Genomic DNA, 17,464 nt, shown 5'->3' with positions numbered 1-17,464 from the left:
TCTATCACATCTATGTTTTCACTATACTATAAGAAACCCTCTTTTAGCTTTAGGTTATGTCTTCCTACGAAGTATGCACATCTCGCTAGTCTTGGTAGAATGGGGGATTTTGTGAAGCAACAGGCCTGGGGCGCACGCAAAACTGTGCCCCATTTTGCACGAGTCGTACGGAGTACAACCCCGTTAGCATTCCAGAAACCCGGGCGAAATGCACAGGTCACTCACTACCACTACCTACATATCATGCCCTTATCGGAGAATTTATTAACTATCTTGGCTCCCTAGGTATGAAATGCGCTGGGGTCTCAGATGGTACTGAACGCTAACGATCAATCTCTCGGCAGTGCTTAACGACGGATTCCAACTCCGGCTCCAATAATACTGTAGGAGAGCAACTCCGTCGATATTGGAGGCCAGACTCCACTTGTTCCTGGCACAATACATGGATTGCTCCGCTTGCTGATGCGCGTACAGGCGCTACCGGTGACGCTTTTCTATTCTATGAGCATAGAGCTACCACGGATCCGTATTGCGTATTTGGAGCGTTGATGGCGATAAGTCATTGTTCCATAATGGATGCAAAAGATACATCGTTCTAGCTATCTAGGAGAGAGGAAATTCCTGGTGGGAATGGCTCGTAGCACGTCATGTCTATGCACCGCCGCAAGCCCTTGTGGTGGTGGAGAGATATGATTTTGCTTGGAACCGCCGGCGGCTGATAAGCACTACAGTAGCATTCAAAGACAATGTCCTTGAACCATAAAGCTGGGAAAGTCTCCAGGAGATGTCCAGTTGTTGAGACTTTTGTATTTTGGTTTCGCTGTCTGCAAACCTTATCATGGCCCACATCACATCTGAGAAAGAAAAGCACGCCGATATATCCAACTCCCCATCCGAGAAGTCTAATCCTTCGGTCAAGGCTAGTACCTTTCCATTGGAGCTAGATGAGAACAATGATGGCAAGGTCAAGAATGCCTATTTTGGCTCAAACCAGCACCACGTATTCTCTACGCCGAAGTCCTTGAGCCACTGGACAGATGTTTACGAGAAGTCAAAATATGAAGGCCGCCATCGATTCGACCCACAACTGCAGTGGTCACCAAGTGAAGAAAAGCGCCTTCTCCGAAAGGTAATAAATGCCTAGATGGTGATCTGAACTTTTGGCTGATCTATCACATAGCTCGACCTCCGTATTATGCTCTGGGTTTGGATTATGTTCTCAAGTCTTGATTTGATAAGAAATATTAATCGTGCTGTTTCTGACAAGTTGGTATGTGAAACCAAACAAGTATAGATATAATGAATTTGTTCTCATTCAATGATAGCTGCCGGAGCTTGGTATGAACACAAATGACTTCAACAATGGTGAGTAGCTATTTCAATAGTCCGCTGTGCTCTTCAGCTAAGTTGTTAATTAGGCCAAACAATTTACTTCTTTACATTTCTGGCAGCGGAACTCCCTGGAGGTCTTATATCGAAGAAGATTGGGCCAGATGTCATGACTCCCATCGCCATCGTCTGCTGGGGAACTATTTGCGCTTGCCAAAGCCTTATCACGAGTCGAACTGGATACTATGTCACTCGTGCTATTCTCGGTCTCGCGCAAGGTGGTTTCATTCCCGAAATGGTTCTGTACCTATCCTATTTCTACAAAGCAAACGAGCTCCCCATACGTCTCTCCGTATTCTATACGGTAATTCCATTGACGCAGATCATTGGTTCTCTCCTGGCTGCGGGTTTCTTGGAAATGAGAGGCATCTCAGACTGGTCGGGGTGGCGATGGCTCTTCCTACTCGAAGGTGTCATGAGCATTGTCGTCGGCATTTTATCTTTCTTTTTTATGCCTGCCAGTGTGACTCAGACCTCCGAGATCCTCCGAGGGAAAGCACAATGGTTGCATGGGAAAACTGGCTGGTTCACACCTCGTGAGGAAGGTATTCTCGTGAATCGGATATTGCGAGATGATCCGTCGAAGGGAGATATGAATAATAGACAGCATGTCGATTTACGGGGCCTTTGGAATGCCCTGAAGGATATCGACCTCTGGCCTATCTATATGGTAAGAACCCATCCCCAAACGGGAGTAGATCTCTGAGATGCTGATATTTTCAGCTTGGAGTACTTGCCTTCCTACCCTACCAGCCCACTGCAAACTATTTATCTCTAACCTTATCGACCTTGGGATATACTACTTTCGAGTCTAACATGCTTGCAATTCCGGGCTTCATCCTCTTCTTTTTGAATGTAAGGATACCTCCTACCTTGACAACGTTATTCCCAAATATCTTCCTTGCTTACATTCTGTAGATTTTGTTCATTGTCTGGTTAAGTGAGAAAGTCAACGAGAGACTGATTCTCGCCGCTTGGAGCAACATCTGGATGCTTCCCTTTTTCATCGGCATTGTTGCTATTCCCAAAAGCACCAGCTATTGGGTTCGGTACGCTCTTCTTACGTGCATCAACGGAATACCTTACAGTAGGTTTGCAGCGCTCAGAATAACTATGAGATGCATGCTAATGACTTGATAGCACATGCAATTCTCGTGGCAATGATCTCCCGAAATGCAAATAGCGTTGGTACCCGAGCTGTCGGCACTGCGATTTACAATATGTCCTACCAGTTTGGCTCCATTGCAGCAGCGAACATATACAGAAACGATGATAAACCATACTGTATGATGCTCTATTACCATGTTCTCTCGAGGGATGCTGACACTGATGTAGACTACAACGGCAATAAAATTCTTTTGGGCATTTGCTGCGCCAATATCGGCCTTTTTGGTCTTACCAAACTATACTATGTAAAGCGTAACCAGAGAAAGGCGAAGGCTTGGAACAAGTTGACTGAAGATGAGAAAGTGAATTACATTGCTACAACGAAGGATACGGGCATGCAAAAGCTGAATGTTGTTTTTGCTCATTAGATCAAATGAGACAAGGTCGATAGAAGGCGTACTTGGATATAGCTGATCCCGAATTAATTATTGGTTAACGAGTTAAATTATTGTCCGTACTGCAAAAGTGCTTTCACTTGGATTTCTTGAAAGATAAGGCGTGCGTGGGACGAATACGATGCTATATGATTTGTCGATAAGCAGCTCACCGCGATTAGGTGTGCGGAGTTGATGTCCGTCAATATCAGAGACCTTCCCCAGCCCTGCCGGTGTTCTACTATCGAGTCCAGTATCCCACATGGTGTACGTAGAGTACACTCCCTATAGATATGTATAAACAAAAGCTCAAAATAGCGGATTGCTTATCTGATGAAGTCTCTATCTACCTAGATAAAAGAGCATTCTCATATGCAGATCATTAACTGTCTATTTATTGTTCATTATTTTATAATATCACACCTCAATGTTTATTCCTACCACACCCCATCGTCAGCGGATTTATTGCTAAGGTGGGGATGGAATTGCGTGCTGTGCGCTGAGCATTGAACATTGCTAAACACATCTTACGGCAGTGTATTTCTACCTTTTCTCTTCTCAATTGATTTAACTTGTATTTCTTAACTTGCCTACAGCCAGCTATCATCTTATATATCCCACTAAACATGTCTCAGAGACAAGCAGACCCCAAGAAACGCATCTCGTAGGCTCCCACTTTCTCCACCACCAAGTAATTGAACCGTGGATTGCTAACAACGGTGAAGTTGCAAGAGATGTCAAGACCGCAAGGTATGCCTTTTACACCCCCGTGGAAGAAAGTCTTCATCGTCTGATTTTGCTTTCTCCAGATCAAGTGCTCGCGAACCTCTCCGTGCCAACGCTGCACAGCTGCGGGCGTCCGATGCGAATTCCGAGGCGATGGGATGAAGCGTGCACCCATATCCCGAGAATACGTGACGGCGTTAGAAAGCAGGATAGGGGCATTGGAGAGCTTTTTGTCTGATCTCAAGGCTGCGCCAAGTTGTCAACAGGAGCGGATGATCAACGTCATCGAGTTTGGCGGGCAACTGCAAACAACTTCAGCATGGTCGGGAATGGAATTTTTTGATTCCCAGAGCCCAGATGCGAGTTACCACAGCGGGCTAACGACTCGCCTGGATGATGGTACAGTTTCCCATATATCAATTTCATTTATACCCTGGCTAATATTAACTATTTAGAAGCGATGATCTATCCTGGGCCGAGCAGTCTTTACAGCTCAATGCTTCTGAAGTCCGCAGGTCAAGCGCCTTCCATGTCCCAAGCACCTCCAATCTCGTCGACTTTCGTTGATGTTAATAACAACTTCCCTCGGCATATCGTAAATGAATGTCTGGCACTCTTCTTCCGCTGGCAATACCTTCACTCCATGTTGATTGATCGCGATGAGTTCTTTCTCGATTACTCGAATACTTCGTATACTGGAAAACACATTTCAACGGCTTTGGAACATTCGATTTGCGCACTCGGTGCTTTGATGTCTTCGGACATGAGGATCAGAGGGCTTGCAGACAGTTTTTCTGCACAAGCTACTAGAATCCTGGAATTAGAAAGTTTACTAAATCCGAAAGAGACCTCAATCCAGGCTTTGATACTTTGCTCACTCTACCAAATCGGCAAGTGTGAATTTTCCAAGGCACGGATGCTATCAGGTAGTTCAACACCGTTTGCCGCAGTGAACGCATAACACTGACTGGCCAAAGGTATTGCATTTCGTATGTCTGAAGATATCACAGAGTGTGACCAGTCTCAAAGATATCTCGATCGACAACCGAGTACGCAGCGAGAAGTCGATTCTCGGCGGCGTACGTTTGCAAACTATTCTAAATCCGATAAGTCCCCCCTGATGCCACTTGATGATAAATATTTTTCTGACTTTGTGTCAGAGTGATCAGTCTACTTTTGGGGAGGCCGGCTGTAGTAGCTGAGAATGCCTCACCCCTATGTCAGAGTGAAGCCGGAGAGTAATTAATCCTGTCCCTTGGTACACTTCGAACGAGCACTGATTCCGTTTCAGCCCTTCCCCCATCTCGAACAATTTGCTGGAGCAGTGTGACCGATATAGTCTGCCAGAACCAGAGATATCACCGAATCTATCTACAGTATCTAAAAGACACGCCGAACTCTGTCATATCATAAACGACATTCTCGAAACATATTCCTCAAGCCGAAAACCGACAAGGCAGCAGACATCCCAGCGTTGGATTGAGGTCATTGTCAATGAGCTCAACGCAAGGCTCTGGAAGTGGCTTAATTCGCTGCCGGCGAGCTTTCGGTGGAATCGATGGGGGTCTAGTTTCAACACTGTTCATCCTAGTATTGCAGCACTTCAGTATGAACCTCCCCCTTTTTTATCATACTATGCTGATGCCTTTTAGTATGCTCTACAACACTGCCCACATCTCCTTGAACCTCCCATTTCTCACTTCCGAAAAAAGCGAAACATTGCCAACCTCACCTGCAAAACTGATCGCAGACGCCATCCATATCTGCAGAATATCAATCGACACCATAATTTCCATTCTCCGACGCTTTAGATCCCAACATAGTCTGAAAAACGCGCCGCTGGAATTTGTCCACGGCGCTATTACCGCTGCTGACGCAGCAATTGCTACTGCTGCCTTTGATACTAGCGCGGGTCCCTTGTCTCAAAATGCAAATTTGCGAGTATTGGACGAAGCACTTCTAGATTTGTCATACTCTTGGAAGATCGCTGGTGATGCAAGGGCTGGGTTGTGGCAAGTGTTTGCGGAGCGAGGAGTGTCGGAAAGGTCCGCTATATCGAGCCCTTCTCTGGGCTATATGGAGCAGGAGAGCCCTGTATCTTCGGCACCTGGGTCTGTTTATGACTATGCTGCATCATCTGTGACGAGTGGGCACATCTTGGAGGGCTCGGAACCCAATGCCCCAAACATATTTTCTTTCGAGCCTGTTGATGCGACGAATCTGTACGCGTGGGATCAGAATCTTTTAGCTGGAGACGTTACAAAGCTTGCTGGTGGCTGCTTGCGGAGCAATAAGGTCGCACTTTTTGGAGATGCAGTCGATGAAGGTATTCTGATGTCACTGGGATCGAATAATTATGATACGTCTTTCGACTTGTGAGTTAAAATGAGGCAAGAAATCGAATATAGAGATTTGTACCTGGGTATCAGCCTAGAATATCCACGAAAAATTAATAAGCTTTTGAGCTTAATTACCCTATTATTACGACGTCGAACTCATGGGTGAAACCGTATCATTGACATGGATCCTGTCAGCAATGCTCACCCGAGGAAACAGGAAGGCGCGATTATGCGAAGTGCCCTCCCGTGAGCATCACACTTCAACTTCTCGCAACAATCATGATCTGAGATTATCATCATCATCAGACTCCTAAGTCCCTATCATCCCGCGCACACTTGACTTCATCCGCTCGTGTCATAATAGGGTCTAGCCCAGAATTCCACGTCAATTTATACGTACATTCCACTGGAGGACCGCTGCTGAGCCGCGCCTGGAGTCAACATCGGTCGAAAGCGAAATATCACCAACAAGGAGCTTGTCCTGGTGTAAAGGGTCAGTGATCATCCTCATTTTATCCTGTCCTGTTTTAGTATGTGGTACTGGGTAAATAGCGAATCAAGAACCTGACGACTTCCTATGACCAGTTCAAGCAGGCGGCCAATTCCTGGACCTTAACCCCCGGCCCCTCATCTCCCATCGTCATGGGGGACATCGTCAAGACCTTATATGGGCGGGAATTGCAGGTCGTCATGACCAGCAACAATACTGCCCCGTTGAATCCAAGCCTCGAAGCTATTTCCCCTCTTCATTTAGGTTTGATGCATTACCTCAAATTTATGTTCGTGGGCCTTTTGAGTGCTTTCTCACTCGGCATGCCTTCTGACGTCGTTGCTATTGCGGCGAACCGCACCATGCAACCCCTCCCCCTTTCGCGCAGTGGTCGCTGGATTATAGATGCGAAAAACCACACCGTACCGTTCGTAGGCGTCAACTGGCCTGGAGCGGGAGAGACTATGCTTCCTGAAGGCTTGGGTCATCAGTCGGTAGCAAGCATCGTGCAGAAGATATCGGAGTTTGGGTTCAATGCTGTTCGACTTACTTTTGCCATTGAGATGGTGGATGATATTCTTGACAACGGTGGCGATGTGACGCTCAATGATACGCTGACAAGGTCTATGGGAGTAGAAAATGGAACCAGCTTGATGATGGACATTCTTTGGAATAATCCGCAGTTCACGGAGCAGACTACAAGATTAGAGGTTCGTCTGCTCCATTTTATCATTTAACGCGGATGATATTTTGATCGTGTAATTACTAACACTGTTCTAGATATTTGACGCCGTAGCTGCAGAACTGGCTGCTCAGAATATATATCTGCACCTCGACAACCACGTTTCAAAAGCAATGTGGTGCTGCGCTCTTGATGACGGAAACTCGTGGTTTGGAGACCAATATTTCAATACAACAACATGGATTCGTGGGCTTACTTACATGGCAGACCACGTTAGTAGACCTTTTACCTATACCCCACCCTTTTTGTATTTCCGGCACTGACAGCTTGAAATACAGGGGAAAAGAAATTGGCCGTCATTTAGTAGCATCGGCCTCCGCAATGAACTCCGCCCATCATCCCTCTCTACCCCGGGTATTGAACCCTATAGCTGGAGCACATGGAAAACCTATATGACAGCCGCCGCCACCGCCGTATATAATGCTAACCCAGACATCCTCATATTCTTCTCCGGCCTCGAGTCTGATTTCAATATTGAGCCTGCAGTCGGGGGGTCCACACTTCTGGATCGTGACTTCTCCTTCAAAGTTTGCTCATACCCATGGGCTCACAAACTCGTGTTTGAAATGCATGAATATGATGAGCATATCTCGGGTATCTGCGAACTTTATAAAAAAGCGCTACTTCTTTTCGGAGCTGATGCCACTACCAAGAAGACAGGAAATGGGCCGGCGCCGCTGGTTATTACCGAGTGGGGCCATAGCCAACGAAATGACAGTGATAGTTATAAGAGTTCTTATAGTACGTGTTTGGCGGAATTCATGGTTGAAAGGCAGCTTGGCTGGATGGTTTGGGTGTTGGCGGGGAGCTACTATATCAGGTCCGGGGTCCAGGGCTATGATGAGCCGTATGGTAAGCTGCACCCTCAACATCGTTCCAAGTTTCGGATGCTCGATATTAACTTATTGGTAGGGCTTTTGGACCACAATTGGGATGAATCCCGTGGTGAAGACTCTATTGCTGCTATTAAAAAGCTAATTCAGGACACATATGCCGCGTATGGCCAGTGAAGGTATTTGAGCTAGCGCTGGACGGTAATTCTTGAGGTCCCTGGGGGCCCCTATTTCCGGAGCTGGGTTGCACCGATTAGTATTGTTTTTTTACGCAGCAGCTATGAGCATTGTGCAATTGCAGAGGAGGATTATATAAAATAGGGCTAGTACTTGGGGGGAGTATTCCAAACACACCTTGCCATAGCAGAATTCTTTTATGAGAAACGATTTTACAAAGCTCTCCTTGCACAACCTTTTAAACTCCGCATAGAACTGATATAGGAAGTGAAGTGTTAAAGTTTCCAATTAATTCGACACATTTGATGCTGCCTTAGCATGTCTTCAACTACTTCCTCTGGCCTTAGCTGACTCTATCACCATCGCTAGGTCCTTCCATTGCGGTTGCAGTGTTTTCGGCGGCTATCCATGGTTGTTATATACGTTAAATGTTTCATTTACTCTAGTTTTACTTTGGTATTATTGACTTCTAATATGAAGTAGGTGATTGAAAGCGTTAGATTCGACGTCGGAATATAAGATCAACAGCTTCGAAATCAACACTCTACTTCATACTACGATCCCCGACGATTTTGGTATCCTTGCCTATTGAGGTTGACCACTAGTGTGATTCATAAACCAGGGAATCCTTGCCAACCTTCCCTTAATTCTACGCGAGAAACGTATATAGGGATATTCCCGTATACGGCCAAAAGCTGGGCAATGATGCCAACAGCTCATGCCGCTACTTCTGCTCATTCTTCCACTTCTCATGCGCCGCATTCTGCGCCTTCCAGTCCTTCTCTAGCTTCTTCTTCCGACTCTTCGGCAAATCATCTCCGCCCTTCAACTTCGTCGGTACCCCATTCGCATCCCACTCAGAAAATTCATCCGTCTTGAACATATCCTGTGGCGGGACCTTAGCCTTTTCAGCTGCCGCAGCCTTCTTCGTCGCCTCCTCCGCCAAACGCTGCTCCTTAGCCAAGCGCTTCTCCTCCACCGCACGTTCTTTAGCCGCGCGCGCCGCCTTCATGCTGGCATCGAGCGGTCGCACCAGCGCTGGCAGCGGCGCGTCTCTGTCCTCCAGGTAAATGTCCTGGTCCCATAGCACTGTGTCGCGCAATGAGTCGCAGAGGCGGAGGAGTTCGGTTTCGATGCCGGCGGGTTGGGCGAGCGCGGTCTTGACTTGCGATTGAAATGTCTGGTATGCTGTTACATATGGTAGGTTCTCCGGGTTGGGAGTGGCTGGTAGCGACTGCGAGGCCAATTTCTCTAGCACTTCTGGCACAATGGCCTTGGCGCGGGCTTGCCGGCGGACCTCGTCGCGTATCTGGCTGAGGCTGTAGATGACGGGTTGTGCAGGGATAGGGATAGAGACGCCTTCCCAGCCGATGGTGGTGGTATTGGGGCTGGCGCTGCCGTTGATGCCGAATATAGTGATGATACGCGTGATCCAGTGGGCTATGGAGAGGAGGGTGGCAGTGTCGGTGTTGGCGTCAGTAGAAATGGCGGAGTTAGCTTCGGTAACGAGGTTAGAGATGAATTGCATAACTAAGGGGGTGTTGAAGGAGTCGCAGAGGGCGGCGTCGGTTTCCTTCTTAGCCTTTTCAAGGGCAGCGGAAAGGGGGCTAGAGGACGAGGGTTGGTTGTTAGTGGTGTCCTTGGTGGAAAGTTCAATATCAACGGCCTTGAGGAAGAAATTTGTGATTTTTTCTTCCCAGCCTTTGGCGATGTTGACGAGGCCTTCGGTAATCTCTACGCCGTCCTTCCATGAGCCAAGAAGCAGCACGATGCGCACCAATCTCGATGTCCACGCCGGTATGCCGTCCTCGCCCAGTGTCAAGGCCTCGCGAATCGAGGTGAAGTTTTTTAGACTCTTGCTCATCTTTTGGCCCTGGATGGACAAGTGCCCCATATGAAGGAAATATCTGTGAAGTGTATCAGCCGTTGATCATGGAACCAAAGTTGCCTTGCCCCTACCTAACCCAGGTATGATTACTTGCAGCGCAGCCTTCCTCGCCCAGCCAATACGCCTCACTCTGTGCTAGCTCATTACTATACGCGGAGCAATACGTCAGTATTTTATTATAACGAGGGATATATAGTTCTTACTCATGATGTGGAAATTTGAGATCCACACCTAAAAATTACAATTATTTTCAAGTTTTAGAATAAGAAGAAAAGGATTCGAACCTCCACTACTTCAAGTTAGCGCTTTAAACTATACATATTTTTGTAGTCATTTGGTTCACCTGTGAATGTCCATGGTCGGCCCTAGGACCGCTGAGGCCATGACACTGCACTTATTATTTTTAGAGGCTCCCAAAGTATAACGGTTCTCAAGAGAAATACCTCAATATGCCAACCCGGCCTTGATGGCCCCCATCTTTTTGACGGCCATGCGGGCTCGCCGGGCATACTCTTCTTGATGAGCGCAAAGTCATTTTTCGAGCGCTTGTCGCTACGTTTCTTAGATAGACCGCCCTCGCCGTCGGCGAGTAGCTCTTGATTGCCACGATTCTGGGGCTCCAGTCGGCAGTAGGCGTTACCAACCTTTTCAAAAGAATCAATGTCAAAGTATACATTCCCTTGTTCGGTCTGGTAGGCAAAACCCTTTTCGATGATCTTCTCCACGAATTCGTTGATTTGCGGGACAAACTCGGTGACGCGAGTGATTTCGTCTGGGTCGAGAACGTTGAGCGCGTGCATGTCTTCGAAAAATAGTTTCTCGTAGTGCTGCGTTAATTGAACAAACATGGCTTTGGTAGTTAGCATAATCATGCCCACGGCTTATACAGGGGTTACTTGCTGTGATCCGTGGCGTCAATTTGAGAGCCGTAGAGATCGTCTAAATATGAGAGTAAGACATCGTCGACCTTTGTATACAGTCCATCTTGTGGTGTGGACTTGGAAGCGCTGAATGCTTCGAGCCCGTCAGCAGCAGCTTGAGCAGTGCGTAGGTGCATTTTGATCTTAGCCTCCGTTTCGCTAGGGGCGGCTGTGCCATCAAGGGATTTCCCCTCGATCACATTTTTGTACGCAAGCTCAGAGGCTGTTTTGAAATCGTGAGTCGTGGTTTGCGCCGGCACAAGGCCCAGATTCTTGATAACATAAGCCTTCCACGCAGCATGGGTCTCCTGAAATGTGGCGTCGTCAAATATGGAATGTTTCGATTTGAATTGAGCGAGTAAGTAGCGCTGCCTAGCACGGGTTATGATTTTGTCATCTACGTCGGTCTGTATTCTTTCATGTTAGCTCCATTGATGTCGCGCAAGGTACGAGTGCAGCTTGACGAGACCAGAGAGGGTACTTACAATGTTCATTACAAATTTGACATTGAAGGCAAAGTAATCCCTCAAAATGCGCCTAATAATATCGGTCGAAACATAATTCCGGGCGTGGCCTACCAGCAGTTAACACCTTATGCTGTATATATGAACCGGAAGTAATTTCCCCTTACCAAGATGTGCAATATCGTATACCGTTGGGCCGCACGCATACCAAGTGACATTCTTTCCTTCCGGGTCAAGCGGAACAAAATCATTCTTCCTCCTGGTCAGCGAATTGTAAATCTGTAGCGGTGGCAGCTCAACGCCCGGCGGCTTCTTGGGCTGCTCCCATGCAGGCTGCCTCGAGGCCATGGAGTGTCGCTGGCGCCGAAGATGAACGGGTGGAGAAAGGGAACGAGGAAGTGATCGGTGTACGCCCGCGGGGGATTCTAAGGGCAGTGGACAGTGGTACTGGAGTAGTGTTCGGCGTAGAGCGAGTGGGCACAAAGAGAGTATGCACATGCACATCGATAGAAAGCGGAGGGGTAGGCAACGTGGGAAAGAATTCAATGTTGGAGGGGCACGCGTTTAACGCGTTTAACGCGTTTCAAATTCAAGCAGGCTGAGTCATCCATCGGTCACCAACTGCCACGTGCTTCTGCCAGGCCCCGGAGGCGCTTATTGGGACGTGCGTACGCTAATCCGTATTGTGACAAGCGCCAGGTACGTTAGGGTATAGGCTTGGCCCTGTCTTGAATTGCCCCAGGGTGTGGAAATGGATATATCTGCCCCGTCTCAATGGTGTTTAACGATTCCTCCCACTAAGATTGTTTGGATTGTACAGTATACTGTAGCTTCTTCTACTGCCATGGTGTTTGGTTTTTAAATGCCTGTAGCACTGAGTCCACAAGGTATAAGTTCCTGGATCTCCACAACTTTGGAAATTGGAACCGTCATCGTACAGCCTAAGCATCTGTGAACGGGGTCGAAGTTTGCCGTCCTCCGGAAGCAATTGTGAGTGGGGGTTGGTCGGCCGTCGATATCCAGGTAGAGACAAAATTTTCTGTACGCCAAAATCTTGACTTCCTGTCCATCCTAGAATTCCGAAAGACATTTCCTTCAGATTTAGCACGCCTATCGTATTGTTAACTATTGTAAAAACAATTGGTCATGGTCGTTGACTTACAAAATCAACATACTTTGTCTAGCTCTGTTACTGAGTTTGACTACAAGCGACTCTCCACGAGCTAATATTTCCAAAGAATTTGCATTTTAAATAGTTCTGTGCCCAAGCTAAAAAGCCGGCATCGTAATCACTATTCACCAGTATCTTCTGCGCTTGCATTTCCGTGTCTTGGTAAAAGTACATCACCTTGAGAAGACTATGTTCAAAGATATTGAGCCTTTGCACAGCTTCCAAAAATGACAAAGTGGTAAACGTAGGATCTGCAACAGTTCAACAAACATCTAATCGTGCAAAGCGCGGAATAAAGTACTCCAGCCCACTCAGCATTTTTCTTAGGTGTCTTTATACTCCGCACGCCAATGCTAGTCGAAAGCATATATGAAACTCAGGTTAACACCTTTAGCAGCTAAACTTGGATGCTTCGATTTTCCGTATCCCAAGGCTTGTTGATCGCCCTGTCTTCAGTCTGGCGGGGCATTATAACTGCCAATCGAGCATCTTCTTGGCCAGATGGTGCAGAGAGTCTGTCTCCTGGCTGTTTTGATTCTTGAACCTTGTTCGCATAACATGCCTCATGTCGCTGAATAATGGTACCTGGACGCAGGGATGACGTTTTGTCCACAAATGGATCTTTCATGAACTTTGTTAATTGTACAAGCTCGGTCTGCGATAAAGTTTCTTTATCTTCTTCATTGAAAATTGGTGAACGGAAATCTCCATGCAAGAAAATGTAATGGGGTCATCTTGAGCAAAACTAGTGTTGTCCCCGTTACCACCATCGTCCTCAGATCCGTGTGTGAAGGTACAAAGTACGGGGCCCCAGTTAGCAAAGCTGACTGGTAAGAGTGGGCTGTGTGAGCCGGATGGAAATCGAACCTGACTTTGTACCTGGCTAAGCGACAAAAATTCAAGTGCTCCTTGCTTCGCCGGTTAAACGCTTAAACTAAAGGTGTGCGGCGGAATAACAGGGAAAAAAAACTAATTAAAAAGCTCTTAACTATTATTATTATTGATACTATAATTAAAAGAAGAAAAAAAAATGTGTTCGCCCGACGAGGGTCTCGAACCCTCAACCTTGGGCTTAAAAGGCCCACGCGCTAACCAATTGTGCCAGCCGGGCTGTTGTGACTGAAATTGCCACGTTATTGTTCAATTTTCGCTTATTCCTCCTTATACAACCCAAAATTCTGCGCACCACTCTCCGGGGGCCGAGACTGCTCACGTGACCTGACACAACTAAGTCAGCTTATATTACAGTTAAAAGAGCCATACAATAAGTAATAAGAAAATATTATAATCGTTCCTCAGGATACAAAATGTATTCTATTTAAGATATAGATAAACGTAGTTTTTATCGCTGATACACCAGCTAGCGTGTGGAGTCCCAATCCTGCTGCCCTTTTAATGCCAGTGTGTAAGAAAAGAGGTATTATTACTTATCCAGTATCAATTAGACAGAAGAGGCCAGTTCTAAACTCAGAATTAGAGGCACGCTTGCAGCCTTACAAGTACACCTCAACACAACTATAAAACGAGAGGATCAAGTCTTACTATGGACGGGAATTAGTTCTTGGCGGCCCGAGGATTTGCCGGGAGCTGTGACTTGCTGTTTGCGTTCGTCGGGCACGTTACAGTTTGCTTATAATTTATATCTCGATTGACATCGAACGAAATACTGCGGAAACCTGAGGCTTTTGGACCTCTATTTCTTGCAGGTGCGATTCTCTAGAGTGTATCACTTTTGATAAGGAGGCTCCCTCGACAGCAGCTCGTTCTCCCTGCCATCCCGCCATCACGACCCTCACGGCGACGGCCCTCTACCCACTCGTCCGCCCAGCAGGAACTCCAGACGGGCGTGGGAGTCTGCAATATGTACCTTATATATTGTACGGAGTAGGGGATCAATTGTCTATTGGATATAGGTAAGGTAGGTAGGATTGCCACATCACATCCTGTCAATCGGCATCCACCGAGGCTCTAGCTCTGCTCCCAGCTGAACATAGATTGTAATTTGCACGGCTGTAAAATGCTACAAACTCGACACGTTCGCTAGCTCACGATCTGAAGACTGCTAAGCAAGTCCAACTGCCCTGCTCAATTACTCTGTTGAAGTGAGTACATCTACCACGTACCGATCGTTGACGGCGTCCAGAAGGTTGCTGTTCTGCATAGGAATGACGATAGGGATCTAGAATGTCGTATGTCAGCCATTCATCAATACCTGTTAACAACTAACTATTTTTGAGCTCTGACGAGTTATGTACTCTCCAAGCGATTTTGTGTAAGCTGGTTGACAATTTAGATGACCTAAGCCTTGAATCTCACCGCATCCGATGGCGTCACATGAAACAGAAGTATAAGTGCTAGGAGTCAACGAACCTTTCAACCGATATGCTTAAAGGGAGCAGGGCACTAGCAATGAGGCCGATTTTGATGCAGGCCATGGCAAGGCAAAATCTCATCGATAGCAAGTTGTGCTCACCAAAGTGCGTTGCAGGATCGCCAGCAGCAAGGTGTACTAGTGGTAGTTTCACTATCCAATTTACTCCATACGTTCAGTTGAATGTAAATCAATATGATCAAAGATATTTGCTTATTGGAATGGGGATTTGAAATCGTTTTCGCTTCTTATGGCTAACTCACTCTCGTGGACAATGCCTCCGTGGTCGCGATCAGGATTGCGATACAATGAGGTTACCAATTCCAGTGAGGATGAGAGTTAAGTTTGGGTTTTCGACAGCCTCTTTCTTTCATACTTGTTCAGATCAAGTCACGTACAGTAGAAGATGTGAAAATCTACATTCTGGTTGCTTGTTCCGCCTAGCATTATCACCTGCAGCCATACAGGCATGGCCACGTTGCTGCCTTGTGAAGTTGTGGCTGTGGTAATCACGTCTCAAATATACGTCGTTTCGCAATGAATACCCTGCTCGCATTATCGTTCTTCCAAATTTCGTGAAGTATTTGATAGTGATGGCATTGGTAACTTATCAGCGCCTTGATTTATTATATGACGAGCTTCGTGTTCTTGTTCTTCAGCCGGGTGAAGGCGATGCGCCCATTAGTGCCTACTTGACACCGACGACATTACATAGCAATCTACCATATGAAGCACTTTCATACGTCTGGGGTGACCCTTGCGTCACGAGGTCAATTCAGCTAAGAGCTATGGACAACATGAATTTCTTAGGAGTGGAAGTTGAAGTCCAAATCACGACAAACCTAGAGTCTGCCTTGCGACACCTCCGACTCAAAGACCGAAGCCGGACCCTTTGGGTAGATGCGTTATGTATAAATCAAAATGATCCTGACGAGAAAGTACACCAAATCCGGAACATGGGCGATATCTACCGGAAGGCTTCGAGTGTGTGCATGTGGCTGGGAGAAGAGGCGAATGATAGCGATGCCGCAATGGAGCTGATACATCTTTATCGCGATGATGACCCCGACTGGAGACGATTACCCCAGACGAAAAATTGGTCTAGACACTGCAAGGCATTGACATACTTAGTTTGCCGACCATGGTTCACTCGCCGCTGGATTGTGCAAGAAATCGCGCTGGCCCCATGCAGTGTTATCTATTGTGGCACAAGGTGAACAACATGGTGTGCACTTTACAGGGCTACATATTCTCTCAGTGCTGAGACGCACAAGTCAAGGGTTGGCTTTGCTCTAATGAACATCTTCAATCCTGGCTCACAGGGGTTGGACACATCGTCAGCATTCAAACCGCACTAAATGCCATCGCTCGAGACCGATTTCCAGCTCTATCAATGCTGCTGAAAATATTCCAATCGAAATATGTTACTAATCCACGAGATGCTGTTTATGCTCTTCTCTCTCTATCAAAAGAACGTCAGCTTGGTCAGCCGAACATCGATTACACGGCCGGAATTCTAGATGTCTTCCGGAATACGGTCGAACTCAGTGTCCGGGTGAATGAGACTTTAGATATCATTTGCCAGAGCTTCGGACTTGGGCCTTGCGAACACGAATTATCCTGGGTTCCCCGCTTCTACACTAAATTTCGGGATTGTGCTTGTCGAAAGGAAAACGACCTCCCGGGCGAAGGCTATCCGTACCGGAGCGAGTCACCGTACAGCACTTCAGGCTCATCTAAGCCCGAAGCAAACTTCAACGGTCATAAGCTGGTTGCAAAAGGATTTCTGATAGATAGGGTCCGAAATATACTGGAACCTGAAATAAGGACCGCGCTGAGCTTGGAAATTCCATTGTCCTGGAAAGAAGCAGTGTTATCACTAGATGCAATATGCATTGATGGAGGTAACCGCGGGCATGAAGCCCTTGCAACTGATCATGCCTCAAAGTTCAGCGCTTTCTGGCGTACTCTGGTCACAGATAGGGTTCCAGGGAGCCCCAAAAACAATAAAGCGCCCAAAAATTGGCACAGAGCCTGCGAGAAATGGTGCAATGGGGACATGGTTGTTCCCCAGTACAGCAGTGCTTTTGAGGCGAGGAAACGCCGATCATGTCTCTCGTTGATTTTCGTCGCTATTTGGAGATCTACATATGACCGGCGCTTCATGGTCACGGGGATGAACCGCATAGGGCTTGGGCCTAAGATGCTGAAGGAGGGTGACCTTGTATGTGTCCTGCTTGGCTGCTCAGTCCCTGTCATACTCCGACCAGCTACTGACCCAGCACTGGCTGGCTGTTATTATTTTATTGGTGATGCTTATGTTCATGGGATTATGGATGGCGAGGTGGTAACAAGATTGGAGGCTGGAGATTATACCCCAGAGGATTTGGTAATTATATGAAGCCGCACCTTG

General features: G+C 47.0%; 6 protein-coding genes across 6 annotated transcripts; 4 read left to right on the top strand and 2 right to left on the bottom strand.

Moving 5' to 3' along the window:
• Positions 1-838: 838 nt before the first annotated feature.
• BP5553_04129 (Uncharacterized protein) lies at positions 839-2,924 on the top strand (the record flags this gene model as incomplete). Its single annotated transcript, XM_032012752.1, has 8 exons — positions 839-1,129; positions 1,181-1,270; positions 1,326-1,365; positions 1,419-2,059; positions 2,113-2,244; positions 2,308-2,476; positions 2,530-2,673; positions 2,725-2,924. The coding sequence occupies 8 exons, from the start codon at positions 839-841 to the stop codon at positions 2,922-2,924; spliced, it is 1,707 nt and encodes a 568-aa protein (XP_031872445.1).
• Positions 2,925-3,556: 632 nt separating this feature from the next.
• Positions 3,557-6,035, top strand: BP5553_04128 (uncharacterized protein; the record flags this gene model as incomplete). The annotated part of the gene is made up of 8 exons (XM_032012751.1): positions 3,557-3,594; positions 3,656-3,680; positions 3,740-4,055; positions 4,112-4,582; positions 4,634-4,739; positions 4,817-4,894; positions 4,948-5,262; positions 5,309-6,035. The coding sequence occupies 8 exons, from the start codon at positions 3,557-3,559 to the stop codon at positions 6,033-6,035; spliced, it is 2,076 nt and encodes a 691-aa protein (XP_031872444.1).
• A 602-nt stretch (positions 6,036-6,637) lies between these two features.
• On the top strand, positions 6,638-8,237 carry BP5553_04127 (Glycoside hydrolase; the record flags this gene model as incomplete). The annotated part of the gene is made up of 4 exons (XM_032012750.1): positions 6,638-7,195; positions 7,266-7,439; positions 7,506-8,079; positions 8,140-8,237. 4 exons carry the CDS (start codon positions 6,638-6,640, stop codon positions 8,235-8,237), a joined length of 1,404 nt encoding a protein of 467 aa, XP_031872443.1.
• Positions 8,238-8,961: 724 nt separating this feature from the next.
• On the bottom strand, positions 8,962-10,973 carry BP5553_04126 (Uncharacterized protein; the record flags this gene model as incomplete). The annotated part of the gene is made up of 5 exons (XM_032012749.1): positions 8,962-10,144; positions 10,197-10,271; positions 10,329-10,356; positions 10,444-10,513; positions 10,569-10,973. The coding sequence occupies 5 exons, from the start codon at positions 10,971-10,973 to the stop codon at positions 8,962-8,964; spliced, it is 1,761 nt and encodes a 586-aa protein (XP_031872442.1).
• A 44-nt stretch (positions 10,974-11,017) lies between these two features.
• On the bottom strand, positions 11,018-11,857 carry BP5553_04125 (uncharacterized protein; the record flags this gene model as incomplete). Its single annotated transcript, XM_032012748.1, has 3 exons — positions 11,018-11,452; positions 11,531-11,619; positions 11,677-11,857. The coding sequence occupies 3 exons, from the start codon at positions 11,855-11,857 to the stop codon at positions 11,018-11,020; spliced, it is 705 nt and encodes a 234-aa protein (XP_031872441.1).
• A 3,787-nt stretch (positions 11,858-15,644) lies between these two features.
• On the top strand, positions 15,645-17,452 carry BP5553_04124 (uncharacterized protein; the record flags this gene model as incomplete). Its single annotated transcript, XM_032012747.1, has 2 exons — positions 15,645-16,254; positions 16,326-17,452. The coding sequence occupies 2 exons, from the start codon at positions 15,645-15,647 to the stop codon at positions 17,450-17,452; spliced, it is 1,737 nt and encodes a 578-aa protein (XP_031872440.1).
• Between the last annotated feature and the right edge of the window lie 12 nt (positions 17,453-17,464).

The sequence above is a fragment of the Venustampulla echinocandica genome, assembly GCF_003357145.1.
Source record: "Venustampulla echinocandica strain BP 5553 chromosome Unknown scaffold_1, whole genome shotgun sequence".
NCBI lineage: Eukaryota > Fungi > Ascomycota > Leotiomycetes > Helotiales > Pleuroascaceae > Venustampulla > Venustampulla echinocandica.
The sequence above is the reverse complement of the archived record's forward strand: the minus strand, read 5'-3'. Positions and strand labels throughout refer to the sequence as shown.